This window comes from Daphnia pulicaria, chromosome 7 (genome assembly GCF_021234035.1).
Source record: "Daphnia pulicaria isolate SC F1-1A chromosome 7, SC_F0-13Bv2, whole genome shotgun sequence".
Taxonomy (NCBI): Eukaryota; Metazoa; Arthropoda; class Branchiopoda; order Diplostraca; family Daphniidae; genus Daphnia; species Daphnia pulicaria.
Genome location: NC_060919.1, coordinates 14,956,118 through 14,978,310, shown reverse-complemented (window position 1 = coordinate 14,978,310; position 22,193 = coordinate 14,956,118). Strand labels below are relative to the sequence as shown.

The following is a 22,193-nucleotide window of genomic DNA, read 5'->3' as shown; positions in this document are numbered from 1 at the left end:
AATTAACTTGACGCACTTCACCGCCAATGCCTTGATAATGTTCATTTTCCGGAATAGCACATACTTGCATGACTAACAAATTTGGGAGAAGGATTCTAGCGATTGTAATCAATTCTTTTCCAATCATTAATGTTTTTTTTATTGTCGAAGTCTGATGACAAAATTGATTAGTGTGTTAATAATGCGGTCCTAGCCCTCTAGCGATAATCGAACACAATTGAATTGAGAATCTGAATATTCAAAATGTTGCGTCACGATCTCCGTCAGTTCCCACAGCCATGAAACCCAGTTAAATCACGTTAATTGTGATGTAGCCACGATTGGTATCTTCATTTTCTCGCAACATTATTATTATTTTGTTGCTTTTGTTTCTTTTCGTATTTTAAAAAATTCTATTATTTCAACCGATGAACTTGAATGATCACAAGGTCGTTCACGATTTGTCATAATCAGATCTTAAATCTAAGTAGTGCAACTAGAGTTTCTAATTGTAATTACTGCAGCAGAGACGCCAACGTTAGGTGAACCTCGAGTAGTTTAATCTTCAGTCGCCACAGTCGCAATTTAGAAAGTTCAGATTAGCTCTTGATGTTGCTTTTAATTGACATCCGACTAGTTATCCTAGCCAAAGTCCTTCTCAACGAATCCTGTACAAGTTGAGGTCGTGGCGCTCGCAATGGTACCTCACCAAGGCGAGTGCCACCGGAGGCATCAACAACATTTAATGTTGAATATTACTGTCTCCGTCGTTGTAATTTTTGAATAACGCACCTATGTCAAATTCACATTTGACATCTTACGCGCAGTCACTGGAGAGTAACAATAAAGTTAAAAAATAAATATCAAACCGTCCAAAAGCAGAATAAAAAAAATTCATTCAATTAAATATTTGCTTAATGAAATAACTGACGATTGCCCCATACGAATTCCTACCTGCTTTGGCCAATCAATTTGCGATGCGCATCAAACTGAACGAGATTCTTAATAAGCCTCGGATTGATAAATTGGTGGGGATTTTATATTTGAGTTATTGACAGGGAAACGAAATAGAGTTCGCAAAGCACGAATTGCTTATTTATTTAGAGTTGACAGCGGAAAAGAGTGAATAAGCCAATTTGCAATTTTAGTTTCTCGAGTAAAGAAAAAAAAAGATTTGTCATGTGATTAAGGACACGTGGAGCGTTGCGTGATTGAAAGTCTGATGGAATACGCTTAATTGCAAAGGGCACATGTCCTCTTCTGCCTCACCAGTCCCGCGTTCGCCCTGAGTCCCGAAAGGGAGGAAACTCCTTAACCATCCTCTTCTAATGGAGGAGGAAAAACAAAACACATAACCTGATTCGAATCAACAGAGATCGCAGACTTCAAGAGCTCAATCCTTTCGATGAGCAGATGATTGGATGGTGAACGACGAGTTAGGGACGTGTTGAAACAGGCAGTTGGGTGCGTAGTCGAGGGTTAACGTGTCCGCAGCGTATACCCAGTTCGTGCTGGCTGCCTGCTAGTTTCCTTATCCAGTTCCAGCAGCCGCCGTCTAGTGTAATATCAAAGACAACATTGTCATTCCAAGACTTACGGAATCATTCTGCAAATTCTCTTGTGTGTCATTGTTTGCGTTTCCAAGTCAATAGTCAATAGTAGTATACCCCCCTTTATTCTTTTTACTTCTGACAGCTGCAGCAGTTTCTTCTCTGTTTTTATATGCGTGCAGCAGTTATCCGTTTGATGGGGGCGAGTAAAAACTGCTGAACAGACTGTCAACCCTCGGGAATTTACTGTGGGGGGTTAACTTCTTTCTTTGTTTTACAATGTAGTTTTCGTGTCAGCTGCAAATGTCCAGCGCACAACTATAAACTCACACAGCTGACACAGACTTTGTCGAGCAATTTGACCGTCCATCTTTTATTATTATTTTTGTTTTGTCCAGTAACGGTTTTCTTAACTGAATTTTCTTTTTTTAATTTTTGTCCAGTCCGTCAGCTGGCTGCTAGCCACCATCGCGGAGAATTGCTGAATTTCAACCGACACCGGGAAAGGACTCGCTCGCTCCCCTTTGTATTACCTCGAGCGTCTTATATGCTCCTCCTCTGCGATTGGTTGACACCAAGTCGAAACTTCTCATCGGATCAATACGCTGCCGGTAACTCTTTTCCACTGTGCGTATTCTTTCCCGTAACCCAAACGTCGACTCGGCGTGATATAATTTATTCAAACTTAGGGCTTTTCAAGGGCTTTCTTTTGAATCCCGAATGCCGGCCGGATTGTGCGGATTCTTTACATCCGCTATGCGTGTTGCGCTCCGTTGCCATTTCAATTGGCCAAGGTCTTTTCTTATGTTGCTGTTGTTTTTGTCCCCGAGGTGTTTGCGAGCATAGGTATAGCCTTGTCCATATTCTATACTGTCCGGCTAATGCAAACCGGATATCTGAAACAACAACAATAGGTGTCGAAATGGGGGGAAAAACACGGTGCAATGTCCAAGGTGAATAGGAAACAGACAAGCAGCTTCGTGAGGACTTCGAACTCGCCAAAGAATGATATAAAACAGTCATTATTATATCTCTACGGAAAAACCAATTGCACAAAAATCAGCAATTATTTCTTTTCTTCCCGTATTCATCCTTGCCCTCAATTTTTCTGCTTGAAAGGGTTTCGGCTGGTTTTGTATGTACGTGAAAAGAAGAGAGCGCAAATCATTTCATTTTTCTTTTTCTTCTTGTCGATTGATGTCTGTTGTCAAACGTCGTACCGAATAACCCCCCCTCTTTGTCACAGCGACGACTTCAATCAGCTGTTTTTTTCTGTGCATTTGTCTGCTGTGCGTGCTGCGCGAGTTTGTTTGCTCAGCTGGCCGCCTTATTTCTCGACCGCCGTTATTATTATTTACATTCTCAGCCCCATTTTTCCGGTTCAAACCTTTTTACCAGGCACGAGTCCAGGCAGTTGATGTGAAAAATGCAGACGCACGTATCAAAAATACAGAAAATGGTTATCAACAGCGGAGGTCAACCAGTAGAAAATTATATCATTCGTAACCACCGCCAACAGGAATGATTATTTTGACAAGTCTGTGTGGTTCTCTCTAATCAGTAGAGACTGGAATAGTAAGGTGCAACGTGACTGTCCGTGAATGTCAATTTTTTAGATTTTTAAATCTACCTTGGTTATTGTGGGCTTTCATTATTCCCGTCACATAATAGAACCCGAACGAAAATCCCAGCGCAAATTTTTCAAAATCGTTTCCCGCCTTTTCTTTCTTTTCAAAAAGAAAATAAATCGCCCGTTGACAACAATTGAAAGTGGGGGTCTAGTATAATTTGTCTGTCTGTTTTTCTCAAGGTTGGATCGATCCTTGTCTCGCCCAGCTGTTCTTCTACCCTCCTGCTCGTGTCCCGTCAACTTGTCGGACGTGAATCTTTCAGTGCCCACCGTGACGGAAGTTTCGTGCCGGTTGCTTGGCGCTGCGCTGGATCGAGTAAGCGAGTAAATGAATTAACTGTGCTGCCGCCTCGCGGTTTGATTGAATGTGGCCTGACCCACTTTTCGTCTCTCGAACGTCGTTTAAAAAACGAAAGAAAGAGAGAGAACAACGAAATTGCCTGATTTTCATTTTTCAGCCTTCGAACATTTGAAAATGGAGACGAGCCTTATTCCCATGAATTCCGTCCCAGCGCATTTTTAAATTCTCCTATTTCGTATAGGTTGGTGGGGGGGGGGACTATTCGTTTAAAAATTTATTCCTTTAATCGCCATCTATTAGACGATTCATTTTAAAAAATTCGTTTCAGCCGTTTCAGCGATCGATCGGATTACCATACGACGGGATCGGATCAGAAAAATGTCAATGGCTTATCTCTGACGTCTATTCGTTTAAGGCTTTTAAAATATCTGAAAGAAAATCGACGACAATAACAACAACAACAACATCATCGTATTATAACAGCGCTATCTGGCACAGACGCCAAAACAAGACGAAAAACAAGTTGTTGTGTAGATATAGTAATAGCCCCCCACACAGAGAAATGGGAGGCGTTCGTCTGTGAGAAAACGGGATGACGGGGGCTCTCGTTTGTACCAGTTTTTAATAGCGTTCGCAGCACCACATTGAATTTCACATGCACAACACAGTTTTTCGAGGGAGAGAGAGAGCGAGCGATTATGTGACGTCAATCGGGATCAGATAGACTCTTAAGATCATGTGACCCAACCGAGCCCCTCTCCTCCGACCAATGGGAGGCAAACGGCGATCTCGCCAGTTCGTCTGGAAAGCTCCTCCCCCATCAGTGGAAAGAAAAAATAAAATTCCGCGGGATCTAGTGCTCAACGTGATTGTAGGGGGGGTTTCTCAGGCACGAATGGCAAGTGGGTGGTGGTGGGGTGGGCTGTGACTGGGCTGGTATAGTTTCTCGTTGGACGTTGGATTCAGTCGCAGTCCGCCTGTCGTCCGGTACGGTACACTCGTATCTCTGCTCCCGCCCAAACGCTCTACACTCACAATTTTTTAGGGTCACCGAAGGAAGTGGATAGTCGCTTCGGAGACCCTTTCGATGACCATCGCATGCGTCGAAGGCTTCGTAGCACCATGCTCGAGCTTCGAAGGGAGGCCCCCTAGTTCGTAGATCCCCTATGCTTCGAAACGACAATCACATTTTGTAAGGTCACCGAAGGAAGTGGATAGTCGCTTCGGAGACCCTTTCGATGACCATCGCATGCGTCGAAGGCTTCGTAGCACCAAGTTCGAGCTTCGAAGGGAGGCCACTAATTCGTAGATCCCTATGCTACGAAACGAGCTATTACATAAACCCTTCGGTTACCTCTTCGAGTACGCAGAACTAGCCTTGGACGTACTCGAGATTTCGAATAGGTCACTCGAACAGTTAAACGTATTCGAAATTCGGTGCCAAGAGGCTTCATTCGTATATCGTTACATCTGGCAACATAGCAAGCCAATCTTAGTGTTTGTTAGGGCGTCTGTGTCGTTTGTATACAATTCTCCTGACTGTGTTTCGAATTTATGTTATTTTTTAAAGACATCTAGTCTATGTTTTATCCAAAATAGCCTCTTAAACAAGTTTTCATATAAAGAGTTCATCAAGTGTTGTTGGACACATAAAGTCTCTGTGTCAAATTTGCATCAAAATGCCAACTACGTTTCAGTTTTGCGGTTGCGGTTTTGATTTTGGGCTGTGATTTTGTTTGAGCTACCAGTAATAATGATACATACAGGTATAAGAGATCAGTTATTTCCCCATAAATTTTTAATCATAACTTGCTTACTATTAGGCAACTTCATATATGGCTGACTTTTGACTCAAGAGGTTCAGCACGATACTGAAACTATCATGCATGCATCTTATTTCTTGAGAGATGCATCTCTCATGTTCAACAAGCAGGAACAGCAAGTAATATCTCCCTCTAGCTCATATACTTTATTTGTTTAGTGCATAATTACATTTTATTTATATTAATGCAGGCAGATATTGATCGATATTGATGTTCACATTTGAGATGCCCAATACTTGAAATAGGATTCATCTACCACATTCCATGAGTTGAGCCAATAGATTTAATACTTTTTTCTAGCTTACATACTTCATTTGCTCAGTAAATAATTATATTTAATTAAACAGGCAGATATTGACAAACAGTATTCAGATGTAAGTAGCCGATACTTTGAATAGGATGCATCTGCAAGATTCAATGTGAGCTGAGAAAACAGATTTAATACCTTATCCTTTCTATTGTTTCACAAGTAACAACAACATTGTTTGTATAGGCATTTGTTGACAAACACATTAAATATGTTTAATGTCAATTCAAGAGAGGAAACAGAATGAAGACCAGTGCCAACCGAAACCAGTGTCCCCAAAGATTTTTTAGTTAAGATTTTCATCATGTTTTCATTGCAAAACTTTTAATTTATTTCGATATATTTTTTAAATCAGTATAGATAAAGAAACGAGTCCGTGTATAGTCTCTTTCTGTGTCTGTGTATCAATAATCAATACAGATCGAACAACCCATTCAAATCTATTTCATTTTTGGTATATCGCTGCATGAAAGAACCCCGCTTATCGGAAGGGGATTTCAAAAATCCGATATTCGAAGACCCATCTTCGACCAATGCATCGAAGGGGTCAACGAATACTAGCATCGAATGTTAGTTGATAGGTCTTCGAAGAAGGGGTCTTCCTGTTTCGAAGCAATACCCCTCCGAATTCGACGCACTCTTCATTTCGCATCGAGTTCGAAGCATCTTCGATGACCCTAAAAAAATGTGAGTGTAGACACACTTTGTTTCATCTCTTCCTTTGTGTGTGTGCATGTTTCTCGGCCCTTGACCGGGGCTTTTCCATCTAGAAAACAAAGAAATAGTAGCAAGTTCGTGCCGTTTCGCGTGGTTCCCGTTCGGCCACACGTTACATACGTGACGTCACTGTTCACTCTGGTTGGCAACAGGACGCGGGAAGACCCAGCAGCAACTCCCCCCCATTATTTCTTTGTAACATTCACGGTGTCGTGTGTAGCTCTAATTCTCACTGTGAGCGTTACGCCATTGCTGCAGCAGAGCAACTTGCCGTGAATATTCGACCGACATTAGACAAGTGAAAGTGCTGTTGGTTTTTTCGAGCTCTGCCCTTTGATTTCTGGCAGATTAAATTTAGTCGGGGGAGTCGTTAGTGACTTGTGCTGGCCTTCTACGATTTTCACAAGGTAATAAAAAATGTCCTTTTTTCTTATAAAATCATTTGGGAATACAGAGCACGGCTGAGGGGGTTCGTTGGCCGTGGAATTGAGTACACACATTCCGTTCTCACGTTCCTTTCTTTAAAAATCTCCTTCGTTTGGACGTTTTAGTTTGTTTGTTTTTTTCGGGGGGAAATATGCTGTTGGATGGCCGTTTTATAGCTGAGCTCGTGTCTAACCTCTATCCGCTCTCTGCTGGTCATTTGGCTGTCTTGATCACTTTCACGAGCTTGTTTTTATTGGCCAAACGCAAACAAAATCCGCCCTGATTTGAAGACAAAAAAGAGACCGTCACTTCACACATCCTTGACCGTGATTTCTAGCGGACATCACGCAATTGCCATTGGCTATCGATTTCTGATGGCTATACCGATCGATTCCTTTTTGTTGTTCACTTTTCAAAAGAAAAACCTCTTCTTCATTCATCTCCAATTTCCGATCAAGGCCGCCGCAACTGTGCAACAATTGCGACTTTCCTTTTTCAAATCAATGCAACTGTGCCGCGCTCTGTTCACCTTCTCAATGCAATCGAGCCGTGCTGTAGGGTGGGGAGCGTCGCCATGGCAACACGGAAGAAAATAGAACATCCGCCCTCCACCGCCGCCTTGATTTATTTATAACATTTCAAGAAAAGTAATTTTGAATGAGGTCTCTTCTTAATTCTTTTTCATCGCCAGCTCTCATCTGTTTATCACATAATCCTTCCTGTCCATTTGATAAAAGGAATTGCCAGCAGAAAACGCCAGTAGTTCCGACTCTCTCCCTGCTGCTTTGCATACAATATAAATCACGATTTCTATTCACTCGGAGAACAACGGGGGAGAGAGAACTCGCAAAGAATTGAAAGCGTTTCTTTTGTGTTTTGGCGAAATGGTGAAACTTTTTTTCGACGGCTAGGATTCCATTAGCATTTGGGCAAAAGTTGGGAGAGTATATAAGTCTTGTCACGTGGCCTATTCTCTGTTGGAAAACGTGACTGCGGGATTTTTGTTTTTTTTTCCCATTAAAAATACACGTAACTGGCGATGACGTCATTGACCTCTGGTTCCCTTTTGACTCGGAGGGCTTCTTGTCTTATCTTTTCTATTAGCTGTCGTGTGTCGCCAATCGGCATCATGTGCAGACAGCGTTATATTATGAGAACCGCACGTGTTTGTTTGGGAATGGAACGTGTTGGCTCCTCGAAATGTTTTGATGCGAATCTACTTATTTTTGTTGTTGGAATTTTCTTGGCACATGTAAGACTTGCAGATTAGGTGAAAGTATAGAAAATAGTTGGGTGTGTGTATGTATCAGATGGGCGAACCAACTTTGACTGGTGACTCACTGCGACTGGGAATATTGGCAGGACAAAGAACTATCGTCTTTGTTGAAACGAGCGCAGTCGACACATGTATTGTATTGTTTGTATTGTTGTATATTTATAGTTGGAATGGTCTGCTGGACGGAGAAGAAGAAGTCAGCAGTTGTCGTGAATCACTCGGGAAACAACCAGGATCAATAATCGACAGCAATGCAAGTCCAGCGCAACGCCAAAAAGTGTAAATTCCAAGAGGAGCCGTCCAGTTATCGGCCGGAAGTGAATAATCAGATGGAGCCGCCCCCTCTTCCGGCTGATCCTTGCCCACTCCTCCGTCCTTTCTGTCATCAGGTGAGTTCCTTTAAATGAGCACTGGAAGATGAATTATATTTGCTAATCGAATTTCTTTGCTCTTGTTTGAATTAGGTGGGAGGCCACACCCAGTTCCTGCAGCTGGATCAATCCACCGTCTGCAAGCCTTTGATCCCGCGGGAGTTGAGTTTCTACCTGAACGCTCCGCCGGACATCCGCACCTTCACGCCAAAATGCAAAGGTATAATAGAATTAACGAGACGAAACAGAAGAATAGAAATCATGTTACACAGTAGCCTAACGACTAGATTCGTCGCTTAACAAATAAAATAGTAGTACTTTTGAAATTAGATATAAATCTTTGCGCCAGGTGTTTAAAAGGCTTATTTATAGCTGGAAACTGAATAAATCACTATAGTTGCGAATGAAGTAAATTGCTGACAGGTATAAGTAAACAACGCTGGGAGGGCGCCAGCAAAGCAAATTAATGTTATGGGTTTTTCGCGAGAGTTACCGAAATCTAATTGCTTCTTATAACCTTAATCATATCATATCACGAAACAATTTTTTTTTAACTTAATTTTTTTTCTGATTGTGGATGACTCAGGTGTGATTCAGACGTGGTACCAAGAAGGCCGCCAATACTGGAGGCGATTCGCCATTGATGAGATCAGCGTCACGGCCGAACATTCGGAAATTTCGTCGCACCATAACCGCCGACACGACGCCCCGTTGAGGTACAAAACCCTTAAAACCTTTTCCACCCACCCCAATCATCGACGACTCAAATTTAATTTATTATAATCTCTTTTGAGCGCAGGATATCCCTGGCTGGCCATGAAGCCATTTCCTATCATCCGGCCCACACCTACACTGATGGATCATCTCAATGTGAGTGTCTGGCCAGTCTACTCTTTGAATTTCAGTTTATTTTCGTAGAAGTGAATGTATCCATTCTTATCGCTTCTGCCGGACGTCTGTCGTTTCGATCCAGTGGTCCCCCATCCGTGGCTAGAATCTCGTGCAAGCTCAGACTTTCTTCTTGGATGATTTAAAAAGAAATTGTATTTGCGTTTGAAGTTTGGGTAGTCGCCAGTTTCGTGATTTTGTCTGTGTAGGGATTTTCTGTTTTTTTTTTTTTTTGCACGCCACAGTTACTAGACGGGAACTGAGTTGAGAAATTGCTGGACGCTGTTAAACGAACCGTATATAGCGATTTCTATGTGACTTGTCCAAACGTCCGTAAATCTGTAGATCCGGCTGTAGCCGGACGGAGGACAAGGACTAGCTAATTATTATGATTTCCAAGAATTTCTTCTCCAAATAATTTAATCAAACAGGAAATGTAAACAAGTTGAAAGGAAATGATCACAGACTAGAATAGGAATAGAAGTTTAGCTAGGACCTTGGGAGATATACATTGGCCGTCGGCTGTGGAACGTGAGGCAATTGGCCGTGATTTGAACGAGGAAGAAGAATCCGAGTTGCAAATTGCGTGGCAAAAAGGAGAGAGTGGGTGAAATCTGTGAATTGCTTGTCCTTGGCCGAGTGTTTCAGTTCTTTTTCTTTTTTCTCACCACATCAAGGTCTTTTCTTGATGGTGGTGGATGATGTTTTAGAATTTATTGCTCTTGGCGCAACTTGTAATGAGCCTCTGTCATTCGAATAGCGCGCGGGTGGGCGGGGGTGTCGACATTGAAAAATTCCGCCGGATCGCCTGCAAGGCCATGACGTTTGGAAAGGCGGCACAGGATGGCGTGGGTGTGAACGTGTGCAAAAGTGGCTCATTAACGGCTTCGTTTCCTAATCCAGTATTGGCTAGGTCTCAAAGAAAAAAATCACGCGGCCGGAATAGAAATAATTGAAGGTTACTGATTCAGCGAAATAATATCCCGAATTTAGAAAAATGAATTGGTTTTCCTATTTTTGTCGTGAATAATTCTGCCCGTTTATTTAATTATTCTTTTTTTCTTTATTCTACAGTTTTCATGATGCTGGAAAATGTGGCATCGGCGTCCAAATTCCAGAATCCGTGCGTGCTGGACTTGAAGATGGGCACCAGGCAGCACGGCGACGACGCTTCCGCCGAGAAACGCACCCGGCAGATGGCCAAGTGCGCAGCCAGCACTTCCGCCTCGCTCGGACTCCGTCTATGCGGCATGAAGGTATGTATCAAATTGTTAATTATTTTATTTTGTGATCCTTTCAACCTCCTAAACAAACCCCACACTGTTTCAAGTGTTATGTATTTGTTCTTAAACTTGGCGCCATTTTTGAATCGTGGAAGAATTATTTAATGAACAACAACCTTTATTTCCTGACGGACATAATTTAGTAGATGACAATTAAGCCCGGCTTTGCCCAATTCTATTTTTGTCCTTCAATTTCTATTTTTATCAAAAATATAGCCATGTGGATGTAATAACTAAATTAATGTAAATTATTGTTTTCTTCGTTCAGGTATACGATGCGACGACGGGAAACTTCGTTAGCAGAGACAAATATTTTGGCCGGCGGTTGGACGCTGACGGACTACGCAGGGCGCTGGTCCAGTTTTTCGCCAGCGGCGGATCTCGACGTTCTGAAATTATCGACGCCATTCTCGATCGACTCCGGCTACTTCGCTTGGCCGTCGAAAAGCAGGAAACGTTTCGTTTCTATTCGAGGTAAGGAGCCAATTGTGGCAGTGATGGCAAAGCACCAATATGCTAATTGATCTGCTATTTGTTATTCCCCGCGATGCAGTTCCTTGTTGATTGTCTACGAAGGATGCGACGAAAATCCTGAATTTCTATCCCATCCGGACCTCTACTTCCTCAATCCGGATGCGGGAAATGGCCGACGATCCGACTCTGATTGCGAGCTGGATAGGATACGCGACGATGACCATCCAAGTTACAATCCGGATAACAGGCTCACTTGTGACTCGCAATCGCTGAAACGTCAGAAAGTTTCCGGCCTGCAGCAACCCAAACTGGATTTCGACTCGCTGTCCATCGCAGACACGTCGAGCGAATACTTTTTGACGGACAGCTGCTGTGAGACCCAGTCGTTCAGTACGAGCCCAACACAATCGGTGGACAGCGGACTGGAATGCTACATGATGGATCAAAGCTCTTCATCTTCGAGCACCAGCGACTATAGCAGCTGGACGAGTGTTAGTGGCTATCAAGCTGGGATCCATTTCAAGAGACTGTTGCGGCATTCAGCGCCTGCCAGGACGAATTCGACGGGCTACGAATGTGCTGACAACTCGGCCGACAGCACCGACAGTGGACTCTACTCACTGGCCGGCCATCCGCAAGGGAAGAAGACGACAGTATTGAAGCGATCGGCTACCATCAGCTACACGGACAGCGAGGAGGACAGCGAAAGTGACATGACTTGGCAACATCACCTGGATGGTCAGCAGCATCTTTCTCAACCGACGGAACTGTCCGGATCACCGCCCGGCGAAGATGAGGGCGAACTGACGCCCGTGTTGGAAGTCAGCCGGACCGAAGAGTTTAGCGACGCTGCCGGCGGAAGCCAAACGCAGAAGAAACGGCGAGTGATGGATGAAGACAAGAAACAAGTGCTGCTCGATGCTGCTGCCAGCAGCAGCAAGCTGGACAATAACTGCTGGTCGGACTGCGTCGATGTCCGCATGATCGATTTCGCCCACACAACTTTCTCCGGTTACCTGGGACTGGACGAACGGGTCCACTGGGGACCCGACAACGGATACCTACTCGGTCTTGAAAATCTGACGGACATTTTAAGGGGATTGCGAGGTTGTAGCTCCTATGCTTATCAGAAAAACACCCTATGCCTTTCATCTTAACTTGACATCCTATCAAGTGTGATGTTAAACCGACGTACGAGTCCGATAACCCATAATTGACAAGTACAAATTTTTCTGTGAAACGATTGTGATCATTTGCCGAAGACACTCTTCTTATACCTCAAGATCTGTTAAATCATAAATTTCCAGGCTTGTCTACAATAAGAGACTAATTCGAAAGTAAATGGAGATGTGAGCTCCGCTATTTCGTTTCATTACTTTCAGAGTGGATCGATTTGACACTATTGTTTCACGGAACGAAAACGTATTTGCGTAATTTGACTAAATGTACATAATATTTTACTCCATCTAAAGTGAAAATGTAAAATAAAACGCTGAAATGAAATCCACTTGTACGATTTTTGATTATTTTGGGAAGGAAATGAAATGTTTAACATATTTCTTAGTTTGCCGTGGCCCAAATTTCTTTGATGATTTGGCTAGTAATTGAGATTCGAGAACCTATTTAACCCGGTTATTGTAATCAGTCGAGTATTTAAACATTTGCTCGATTGTAGATGCGTCATATTGATCATGTCGATGCTACCGGATGCTACGGAGCGGGTAATTGTTGTTTTTATGTGTCAACTTTTATTTAATTATTTTCTCGTTATCAAAGAACAAAATAGGAAAATGTAAAATTAAAGAGAAACATTGGTTATTATTTCTCGTTTGACCTCACCAGCTCATACTAAAGAAAGATACTTGTTGAAATGTTCAGTACTCTTGTCGACCGCTATATGTCGTTTTGACAGTTTGACTCATTTAGGACGCCGAGAACGCCCGAGAATTGGACTTTGTCGTCTAAGTCGTTGGACTTTGTCTGCTATTGATGTAAGGGACAAATTTACGCCTCGTGGAAGTCCTGAATTGAATAGACTAATAAATCATTGTTGTGAATAGAAAAAGAATAAAATACTCTGCATCCGGGAAGTAGAAATCGTGGGGATCATACGTTATAACTGTCAAGGAGACAGACGTGTGGGAATTTGATGGCCAATTGTGCTCAAGTTTTGATTTGTAATTCTATACATAGTTTGACCCGTACGATCCAAACAACAACATAAGTAACTCATTTACTAAAGTACACTCTACATCATTTGTTAATTTGACTTATTTGGTTTGAAATGTGTAGGTTTCATATCAACAAGACAACAACTACTCAACATTGCTTTGATCATTGATGGGGACCTGTTACACATATTTTGGATTTCAGCTCTCCACAGTTATCCTATTCTCTTCCTGCCCATGCCAATGGTTTGATGTCAAAATGACTAATGAAACATGTGAATCCATGTATATGTGGATGTCATGTGCTGGTGTATATAAGTGCAGAGTCATGTGCACTGATGTGTCGACGATGGGAGGTGTTGTACAGTCTCTCAGCTTTCCCAGTGTTGAGTAGTGTCAGCTCGACTCTGGACGTCTGGAGGACTTGGTGAAACAACACCAACAAAACAAATTGGTACATTGTACTTCAAAACATGATTTGATTAAAATTTTTAAAAATTAGTTGAAGTCCCCCTTATAGTTAACTAAAGCAGCTGATTCTTCTTCCTGTTGATTATGGAAAATTGGAAATCTTTACAAGTTGCCCTACAATAGAACTCCACTACCTGTCAATAGAACTCCAATAAATTCTTTTGTTATTTTCAAGGCATACGAATAATTTATGTTGGAGTTCTATTGTCAGACATTTAAAATATTAAAAACTCAAGAGTTCTATTGAATTTTGCGTAGTGGAGTTCTGCTGTTGGGCACTGGAGTACTATTGTCGGGTATTTTTATAATATTTACAAAAGGAGTTCTTATGTCTTTGACTCAAAAGTAGCAAGTGAGCTTTGTTCTTTGTACATTTCTAAGGATTGAATGCTAGGTTTTAGTAAATAAAATGAGCTTTTTAAGTTTTTTTGTAAGTAGCTATCTCTATCTTAAGTTAAGATCAGTCCTTCAAAAGTTCAAATACTGAGTTTTGAGACGTTTGATGTAGACTTGATGTAGGTTTATCTTAACCTAGTTCTCTTATTTTTATACTGTACCAACTTATTTCTTCAAATTCTAGATGCATACTGTCAGTCAGTCATTCCAACAAGTTGGCTTAGTGCTCAGTCAATTTCCATCCATTAGATCCTCATGCTGTCAAAAACCTAAAACTCATGTTTAAAGAGTACATATGGAATATAAATGTGCTGGGATAAGGTATTTCCCCATTACTGCTACCAAACCATTACAATTCAGATTTTCATATGTCTCGCTTATGAACCATAGGATCTTTTCTGAATTTCGCAATTTTGGTGGTGTACCCTGCAACAGCATGTTTGTTGTTATGGCTGTTTTTACTTTGGTCAAGAAGGCAACCCAGCTCAAAGATAGGTAGAGTTTTATTTCTTATATTTTTTCTTATAGGTAAATTTGTGTAAATTTTTAAATAACGTAGAGAATTTCCTTGTCCCATTTCCACTTAGAGTTTCAGTGACATGAAGAGTGTGAAGTGAACCATCTATCACCACGCTACTGCAATACTTCATGACACTTTCCTTAGCATCAGGAAATTTATCTCAACATAAGGAGTAATGTTGTTGATTGCTGTGAATTCAATTTTTACAGTTCGTCATTATGAACTTTTCAGTGTGCTTCTTAGAAAAGGTAAAGATTGATATGCTTTATTCATTTGTATATTTTCATTAATGTAAAACATTTTTTTTACAGAGCACGCAGTTTCTTTGTGGAATCGTGTGGTCCTAGCACGGATATTCTTGAGCCAACGCTGGCTTTTGTCCATGACCAACGTTCTGCTCAATACTTATCTTCCCGACGTACGCCGCTCATTTAGCTTCTGCTTCATCGCTTCGTACATAAAAATACAACTTGTCTTACTTCACTGACGAGTTGGAACACTTCAGCTAGTGGTCGCTTCCGTGCCGCTGTTACACACCTGCAGTCACTCACCATGGGATTATGCCCAGGTACCCTACAATTTACTTATTTTCGTAGATTATCTATCCTAGTAGTATACTTACTTGTGTGTGTAATAATTCCGAAATCAGACCCTACTTGCGCGCAAACGTATTGTTACTTTGACGTTTTTTTTCTAACGCTAGATGGCTTTTCGATAAATGTCAGCTGTCAAAACAGTCAGTTTCAGTTACTTTAAAATCTCTTTAACCATGTATCGGCAGCTGTTGTGTGGAAATTATTTAGTGGAAACTGACGATAACTATTCCTCCAACAAAGCTCACTTGTTAGATTTTTGATAATGAGATTTTTTTTCTACTTCCGGTTTGCTCATTTCAGTCAGTAGTTCAGTAAATATTCATTCGAGGACCAAAAGAACCACATATTCGTGATCCTCGTCAAATTTTTGGTAAAGTTCATGTTTCTTTTTGTACGTTTTCGTACTTCCGGTTTTCAGAATTTTCCTGAACTAGTTCAGGAAAATTCTCGATTTCGGCCAAATTTTGGATTTTGTTTAAATCACACCTAATCGACCCCAAATTTCATGGAGATCACGAATATGTGGTTTAATTTGACGACAGCTCAATGGTTGAGGCGCTGTGGTTACTTCCGGTATACTTCCGGAAATTTTTAAAAAAACTAGCAAGTGAGCTTTGTTCTGTTTACAATTCTTAATATTGCCAGCTTGATTTTAAGATTTAAAAATTGCATCTTCAAATCTTTGAGCCAAAAAACCTGACTTTTGTTTCTATCTGTATTATGTAACTTTTATTGGCATTTCACTTAATAACAACTGTTTTGTCTTTATTCCGGTAATGCAGAGGACACGTCGAGAAGATGGACACTAAAAAATATCCGGTATCGCCAAAATGTCAGCGCGGATCATCATTTGTTGTTAATATGTTGTTGTTTGTGTTAGTTAACCCGTTGTCTGCCACGCCTTTGTTCTCCCCTAGCTCCTTTGCACGGGCCGCGCTGGTCGGCCTCGTGGATTTCATGCCGCGAGGTCGGAGTGTCGCCAAGCCCAAAATTTGCCGCAAGGCAAGCCTTTTAGGCAATGCACCATAGTTCCCCCTTGTCGATGCGGTGACTTGTCAGCAATGGCAAGTCCCACCTTGGTCATGGATCCTTCAGACATGGCGCGTAGAGTACAACCTACGGGTTGTATGGCGTGGCAGCCAAGGGGTAACTTAAGTGTATGTGTGTGATTGTAAAAAAAGGTGGAATTGTGGGTGGAGGTGGGACAATAAAACAATTCCTTTAAATTTATTCTTTACTGTGTCTTATAACTTGTAAAAAAATCATGTTTGGCACTCGACTTGTATATTTCTTACAACTTTGAAGTTTTACATAATAAAAAGGCAGAAGGGGTTAATCGGCTCCAGACTCTTTACATAAACTTCTATGTAAAACGAAACACTATCTGCAACTCCTGTGGCACAGCAATTTTAGGAGAACACCAGCACAGCTACTTGAACTTAAGTTCTTTTTCTTCAATCCTGTATCAGCTGCATAATCACATCTCTCAACTGGAAACAGGCTGCAAAACCACTGCACATTGAACAGCACAGGCATAGTTTAAGTATCACCAAGTCCTATGGGGAAAAACGAATATTATTTTCCATGATCAAACTTAAAATGCAAGAGAAATCGTGTAAAACAAATTACATCAGACATTATTCCAAAATTCCATTGGCAAATGAAATTTTAAATGAAGATTAAATTCCACGAAAAGAAAATTCTATACATCTAATTCTTAAGTGTTAGAAACAGTTGGTAATACAGAGTGGAAATTTTTTTTCTAGTTCAATCAGAAGGAAGTTGTTAACTCAAAGAATCGCTATATGATATCTTTCACAGAAACTATTATTTGGAAGCAAGAAATAGCACCACTTATTGTCTACAATCTACATCAGATCAAAGTTTACTTGCCAGTTGAATTTAAAAAAAAGAAAAGACCCAAGTTACAACCAATAAATTCAATCAACTTACCATTACCATTTCAAAAAGTCTTCTTGCAATGATACTTCAGGATAACACCAGCTCGATAAACTGCATGCAGCAGCTGCAGCTCAACTTGACTTGATCACGCCTTTCACCAGCTGGCTGCAACAAAACCACTGTAATGATGCCAGCCATGGAGCTCAGAATTTGTCGAGTTCTCACAATCTGCAACAGTCAAGCAACGGGATCTCCAACCTGAACACTAACTAATAAAATCTATATAGCATCATTGCAGGGAAATTGATCAACGAAATTACTCTACTACCTTACGTACATCCGAACAGGTACAGCTTAACAGCTAACAACGGACGACATTTTGGCGAAATAGAAAGCAATTTCAGTCCACGTGATCGATTATTTGGCCAAGTGGAAATTATGTTCCAGATTGCCTGTAAATTCACACAGCAACGTCTATGATTAGTTACATTTGAGGAATCCAAACTAGAATTTAAATCCAAACTAGAATTTACCGTTAAATTTCAATGCTGAAAATGTAGATTGACACCGCAATTCGGAATATCTTTCCACTCGGCGTTTCGCTTCAAAATAGCAAAATGGCGAATTTTTCGTCCTCTCAAAGACAAAGACACTCGCGTCATCTGGCGGCTGGGGGACAACTTAATTTTATTAGCCATCTACTGACGTAGCCAAAAGATTCCTCCACGATTAGCACGTTTGAATGTATAAAGGAATCAAGAATGGATCATCATGGATGGATTGTCGGACATTTGAGATATTTAAAATTCAATGAAGTTCTACTGTCAGACATGAACATAGTTTTAAAATCGTTGTGATTTCTATTGTCGGACATTTAAAATATTTAAAATTCAATTTAGTTCTATTGTTGATTATGAAAATAATTAAAGAATTTATTCAAGAATTTATTGGAATTCTATTGTCGCGTAGTGGAGTTCTACTGTCGTGCTGGAGTTCTTTTGTCGGGTATTTTTAATATATCTTCGTGATCTCCATGAAATTTGGGGTCGATTAATTATAATTTGAACGAAATCCAAAATTTGGTCAAAATCAAGAATTTATTATTAATGGGTGGCTCTCCAGAGTCGGTGTAACGACATATAGGATACACGTTTGAAAATACAATACGATAATTAAAAAAAAATTCATTTTACATATCAAGTATATTAAAAACGAAAAAGGGTTTTTTTGTACGTCAAATGAATATTTACTGAACTACTGAACGAAATGAGAAAACCGGAAGTAGAAAAAAAGCAATTTTTCAAAATTCTAACAAGTGAGCTTTGTTGCTGTTTTAGTCACTGTCAGTTTTCACTAAAAATTGTCTAACAGCAACTGCCGATAACAGTTTCACAGATGTGCAAAGTAATTCCACGATCGTGGTAATTCCAAATAAATACAGCAAATAGGGCAAAAGTAAGACATCTAGCGCTAGGAGGAATAAACGTTTTAAATAGTTTGAAAATAATCTCCGCCTTTAAGTAATCGACACTCATTGAAATTGCAAAGGAAAAGGATAAGAAATATCGATACTGACGTAATATTCTCTTCGCTAAATAATCATGACCAAGAAACCACCACACATCACCAACAGCCAAACACTATCTCTGCCAAACAGCCAAACATTATCCAATCCTGGAATGAAATTTACTCTGGAACAAAAGAATCAAATTCTTTTTAAAATCTTTCATTATGCTCGTTGTAGCGTATTGAAGTGATTAAAACATTTGTTTGTTTTTTTTAAATGCCTTTATTAAATGTTCAGGTTAGAAGAACCGTCATAAAATTACTCAGAAAATCACCAGTTCGAAGCTACATAAAAAATAAATAGCTAAAATATTCAACGATAATGACACATGAACTGTTTTGAAGAGTTCAGCTTGATAAATCAAAGTTACGTAAACTTGGACTATGCATGTGCCAGTCCTTTCTCACCATCTTCAGGTTACCCCAGGACGGTTTCCCAAGTACATTCGGCTTGGAGCTTTACTTTAGCCTTCAAAGCCACTAATAAGAAGCTCCCCTTTGAAGTGTAAACTGTGTCGACCGCACCCTCTGCAACTGGCGATACAATGTTATAAACCTACAAAACAAAAATACAATTATTTACATAAAAGTTCAGTGTTTTTTTATTCTAACTATGTGCCTTACGCCTAACGTGGTGCCGCTTCCCAACGAAGTGCATTTCAGCTGGACTTTGCTGTTCGGGTGATAAGCGACGAAACCGTAGTGACAATTGAAGGTTTTTTGTCCGGCTTTGTCAACCTGATGGATGTTAACGAAAATGGTTCCACTGGGAGCTGCTGATATCCTTGCATCTGTTACTTCACCGCATGCTGGAAATTAAAACGTGATAAAAAAGGTATCAAAATCATTAGGGAAAAAATAATAGTTAGGTGGTTAGGCCTACTTCAAAGGAAAAAAACGAACAAAGCAAAACATAAAAAAACAAAACAAGGTAATGAACAACACGATGTATACAGACTATGTATTACCGTGATACTGTTACAATTTAAGACTTACTCGTAATAGTTTCAGCTGGAGGCGTTGCGCAACCCGGGCACGACTGACGAAACAGCTGATTCGGGAAATCACCCAAAAAAGGCCCAAAACTTTGTTGTCCTGTAAAGACGACGAATCAATTTATTATCCTATTTACGAGTGAATACTGATATGAAGCTCACGTTGATTGCTTTGATGTGGTATAAGTTATGTTTAAGATAGTGAAATAATTAAACGTATAGCTCACCAATCATAGGATAAATTGGCGAGTTACGGGGACCAGGTCCAAAACGAGATTCCATCACGGGTTGAACGCGGTAAAAAGGAGTAGGAAACAACAACTGTTTCGGCTCTCTGCCGGTGGAGGTTGCAATTGCTGAGGCCAGCCAAACAGCTGCGATCTAATTGAACATAAATGAACAGTTGCTTTAGTATTTAAATGGTTAACAGTTTATGATGCACGATAAAGGTTTAACTTTCATTATTGTTATGTTGTATACAAATAAAGTAAAATGATTACACTTACCAACAGGGGAAAGATGCTAACCGAAGGGTATTTCGTTGTCATTTTAAGTATTAGTTAACAAGTGCTAAGCAGGAAGAAGATTCGAATGATGAAATAATGTGAAAAAGTGGTCTCTATTTATACCCAAAAGCTACAAGAAACAAGGCGTGGTCTCTTTTTCGCAAACTTCTTATTGGGACAGGACTCCTCTTCGACTTCTCCTTGCGTTGGAGCTAAGAAGTATAGCCTGTCGTCAAGGAACAACAAAGTTTAAAGATTTCAATTAAAACGCTCAGCAACCATGCATGGAAACATTAAGAATTATATTTGATCCTAAATTTTATTAGCGCATAGTTATGCCAAGATTTGATTTGCTGGAATTACGAAAAATCTGATCCACTGTACGTGCAGTGCCAGCAGCCGTTATAATTCATAAGTGCTTATCATCCTGTGAAGCTTTAATTATTGCAAATTTTAAATTGAATTGTTCTTATTAAAATTAAAATAAATATTCAGAATTTACGTGTCCTCAATTTAACATTGTCTGAAATGTTTGGTTGTATTCTAGCCTCGAGGCCTTTTTGAGTTGACTCCGTGCTTCTTATGTTTGGAAGACCTGTTTTCTTCTGCGATAAAAATATGCACGATAAACGCTTGCAGCCAGCTCTGCATGTCCTTTCTGCCATAACCTTCGTTGATCGATGAAATTTATTTTTAAATACCTGTTTATTGCAAGTTTACTGGGATCAGCGTTCTTTTCATTTATGCGTTTTACGGATCGCATGACATCTCACAAACTATTCTGGTGAATTCAGACAACATAAATTTAAATACAACTTTTCGATTCGCTTTGCCTGCTGGCTTGCATATATGATTGCGATGTAATTACACAGCAGCGTGAAGATCATGGCGAATAGCAGGTTAGAGTTAGTAACGAATCATATGTGTTATTTTTAGCGCGTTCCTAAAGAACGGAGGAGTTCTAAAGCAGATAATTATCACTTTTATAGACTGTTGCTAAGTTATCTTGCGAAATGTTGTCAAGGGCAAAACAAAGAAAAAAAAACAATTCCCAGAAAAATATACTGGAATAAAACTTGTCTAACATCTGACCGGATCGTATTTGGATTAATTAAAGAATGAGCATTGAGCAGACTTCTCCCAACACTTGTTTTCTAGTTAGGAATAATTAAATACTTTCCGACAACATTCATTTAAGCTCCGTTAAATATTTAATTTTTCTAATCTTTTCAATTGTACTCTCATACAATAGGCCTAGTAGTAGTTTGCAATCGTTAAATATTGCGACGCAATATTTAAAGAATTCACAAGATCGTAACTAAATGCTACACTAGCTGAGTAGCTGTCATTACAGCTGGTGTGATGATAAGCGACTCGAGCTTATCAATTATTCGACGATGACGTTAACTGGATTTTAGGAGGAAACCCTCGTGAAAAACCTTTGGGGAAAACCTTTGCAGAAAACCCAGGCGTTTCTCTATATACGGACAAGTCATTGCATCTTTAATTTATGCGCTGATACAAGTTTTTGTTTTTCGCTCGACAGAATGGGCAAGTGCCTAGCTCATGGAAGTGGTTTTAAGCATTGAACTCGTAAATTTCTTGAAGAGGAATGTGGGTAGTGAGTTAATGAATACAATCAATAGGGGACAAAATATTTAGAGCCGCAAGAAATATTTCATTTGTCTTTGTCGAGTGAAGTAAAAATGGAAAATGTACCTTTATTTTTGTTGTCCGCAAATAGATGCTGCCATGAGGCGTCCACAGTTGCCAACGCAATTTAAGGTAGCCAGCCGCAGCTACAAAGATAGCAACGACTTGGTTCCAAAGTGGCACAGGGTAGGTAGGGAGGATTGTCGACATCGGGTCGTCCACGAAATCCAACAATCTCAACAGAGCCGGATTCATCTAAAATGAAGCAAAATGGAAAGTAATTGCAACACAATGACAAGTAGCAGCAATAGATATACTTCAATAGATCATACTTCAACGGAAGTAACTTCCTGCATTAATTTCCTTTAAGAACTCAGGGTATCTGAAGATGCCAA

General features: G+C 40.3%; 2 protein-coding genes and 2 long non-coding RNA genes across 4 annotated transcripts in view; 2 read left to right on the top strand and 2 right to left on the bottom strand.

The window, feature by feature from the left end:
• LOC124350577 overlaps positions 1–12,530 on the top strand; it is a 51,940-nt gene extending 39,410 nt beyond the window's left edge. The window contains exons 10-18 of the mRNA XM_046801346.1: positions 1,973–2,140; positions 3,340–3,475; positions 8,175–8,398; positions 8,474–8,600; positions 8,967–9,096; positions 9,180–9,250; positions 10,343–10,524; positions 10,820–11,025; positions 11,105–12,530. Coding sequence (XP_046657302.1) covers positions 8,261–8,398; positions 8,474–8,600; positions 8,967–9,096; positions 9,180–9,250; positions 10,343–10,524; positions 10,820–11,025; positions 11,105–12,182 — 1,932 coding nt within the window. The 5' untranslated portion in view covers positions 1,973–2,140; positions 3,340–3,475; positions 8,175–8,260 and the 3' untranslated portion in view covers positions 12,183–12,530. The remainder of the gene's footprint in view (positions 1–1,972; positions 2,141–3,339; positions 3,476–8,174; positions 8,399–8,473; positions 8,601–8,966; positions 9,097–9,179; positions 9,251–10,342; positions 10,525–10,819; positions 11,026–11,104) is intronic.
• A 469-nt stretch (positions 12,531–12,999) lies between these two features.
• LOC124350902 lies at positions 13,000–13,777 on the top strand. The gene is made up of 3 exons (XR_006921261.1): positions 13,000–13,249; positions 13,318–13,647; positions 13,714–13,777. It is a non-coding gene; the product is annotated as an uncharacterized LOC124350902 (long non-coding RNA).
• A 2,849-nt stretch (positions 13,778–16,626) lies between these two features.
• On the bottom strand, positions 16,627–17,358 carry LOC124350852. Its single transcript, XR_006921168.1, has 2 exons — positions 17,136–17,358; positions 16,627–16,732 (listed from the first exon to the last, which is right to left on the bottom strand). It is a non-coding gene; the product is annotated as an uncharacterized LOC124350852 (long non-coding RNA).
• A 1,572-nt stretch (positions 17,359–18,930) lies between these two features.
• LOC124350782 lies at positions 18,931–20,253 on the bottom strand. Its single transcript, XM_046801612.1, has 5 exons — positions 20,146–20,253; positions 19,867–20,020; positions 19,641–19,739; positions 19,269–19,453; positions 18,931–19,200 (listed from the first exon to the last, which is right to left on the bottom strand). Exons 1-5 carry the CDS (start codon positions 20,185–20,187, stop codon positions 19,063–19,065), a joined length of 618 nt encoding a protein of 205 aa, XP_046657568.1. The 5' UTR covers positions 20,188–20,253; the 3' UTR covers positions 18,931–19,062.
• Between the last annotated feature and the right edge of the window lie 1,940 nt (positions 20,254–22,193).

Bases quoted from the DNA above. Each gene is read 5' to 3' on its own strand.
- LOC124350782 (XM_046801612.1), bottom strand. From the start codon at position 20,187: ATGACAACGAAATACCCTTCGGTTAGCATCTTTCCCCTGTTG. The intron at 20,021-20,145 runs GTAAGTGTAATC...ATGTTCAATTAG, and splicing joins TTAGCATCTTTCCCCTGTTG to ATCGCAGCTGTTTGGCTGGC. The intron at 19,201-19,268 runs GTAAGGCACATA...TTTGTTTTGTAG, and splicing joins GAAGCGGCACCACGTTAGGC to GTTTATAACATTGTATCGCC.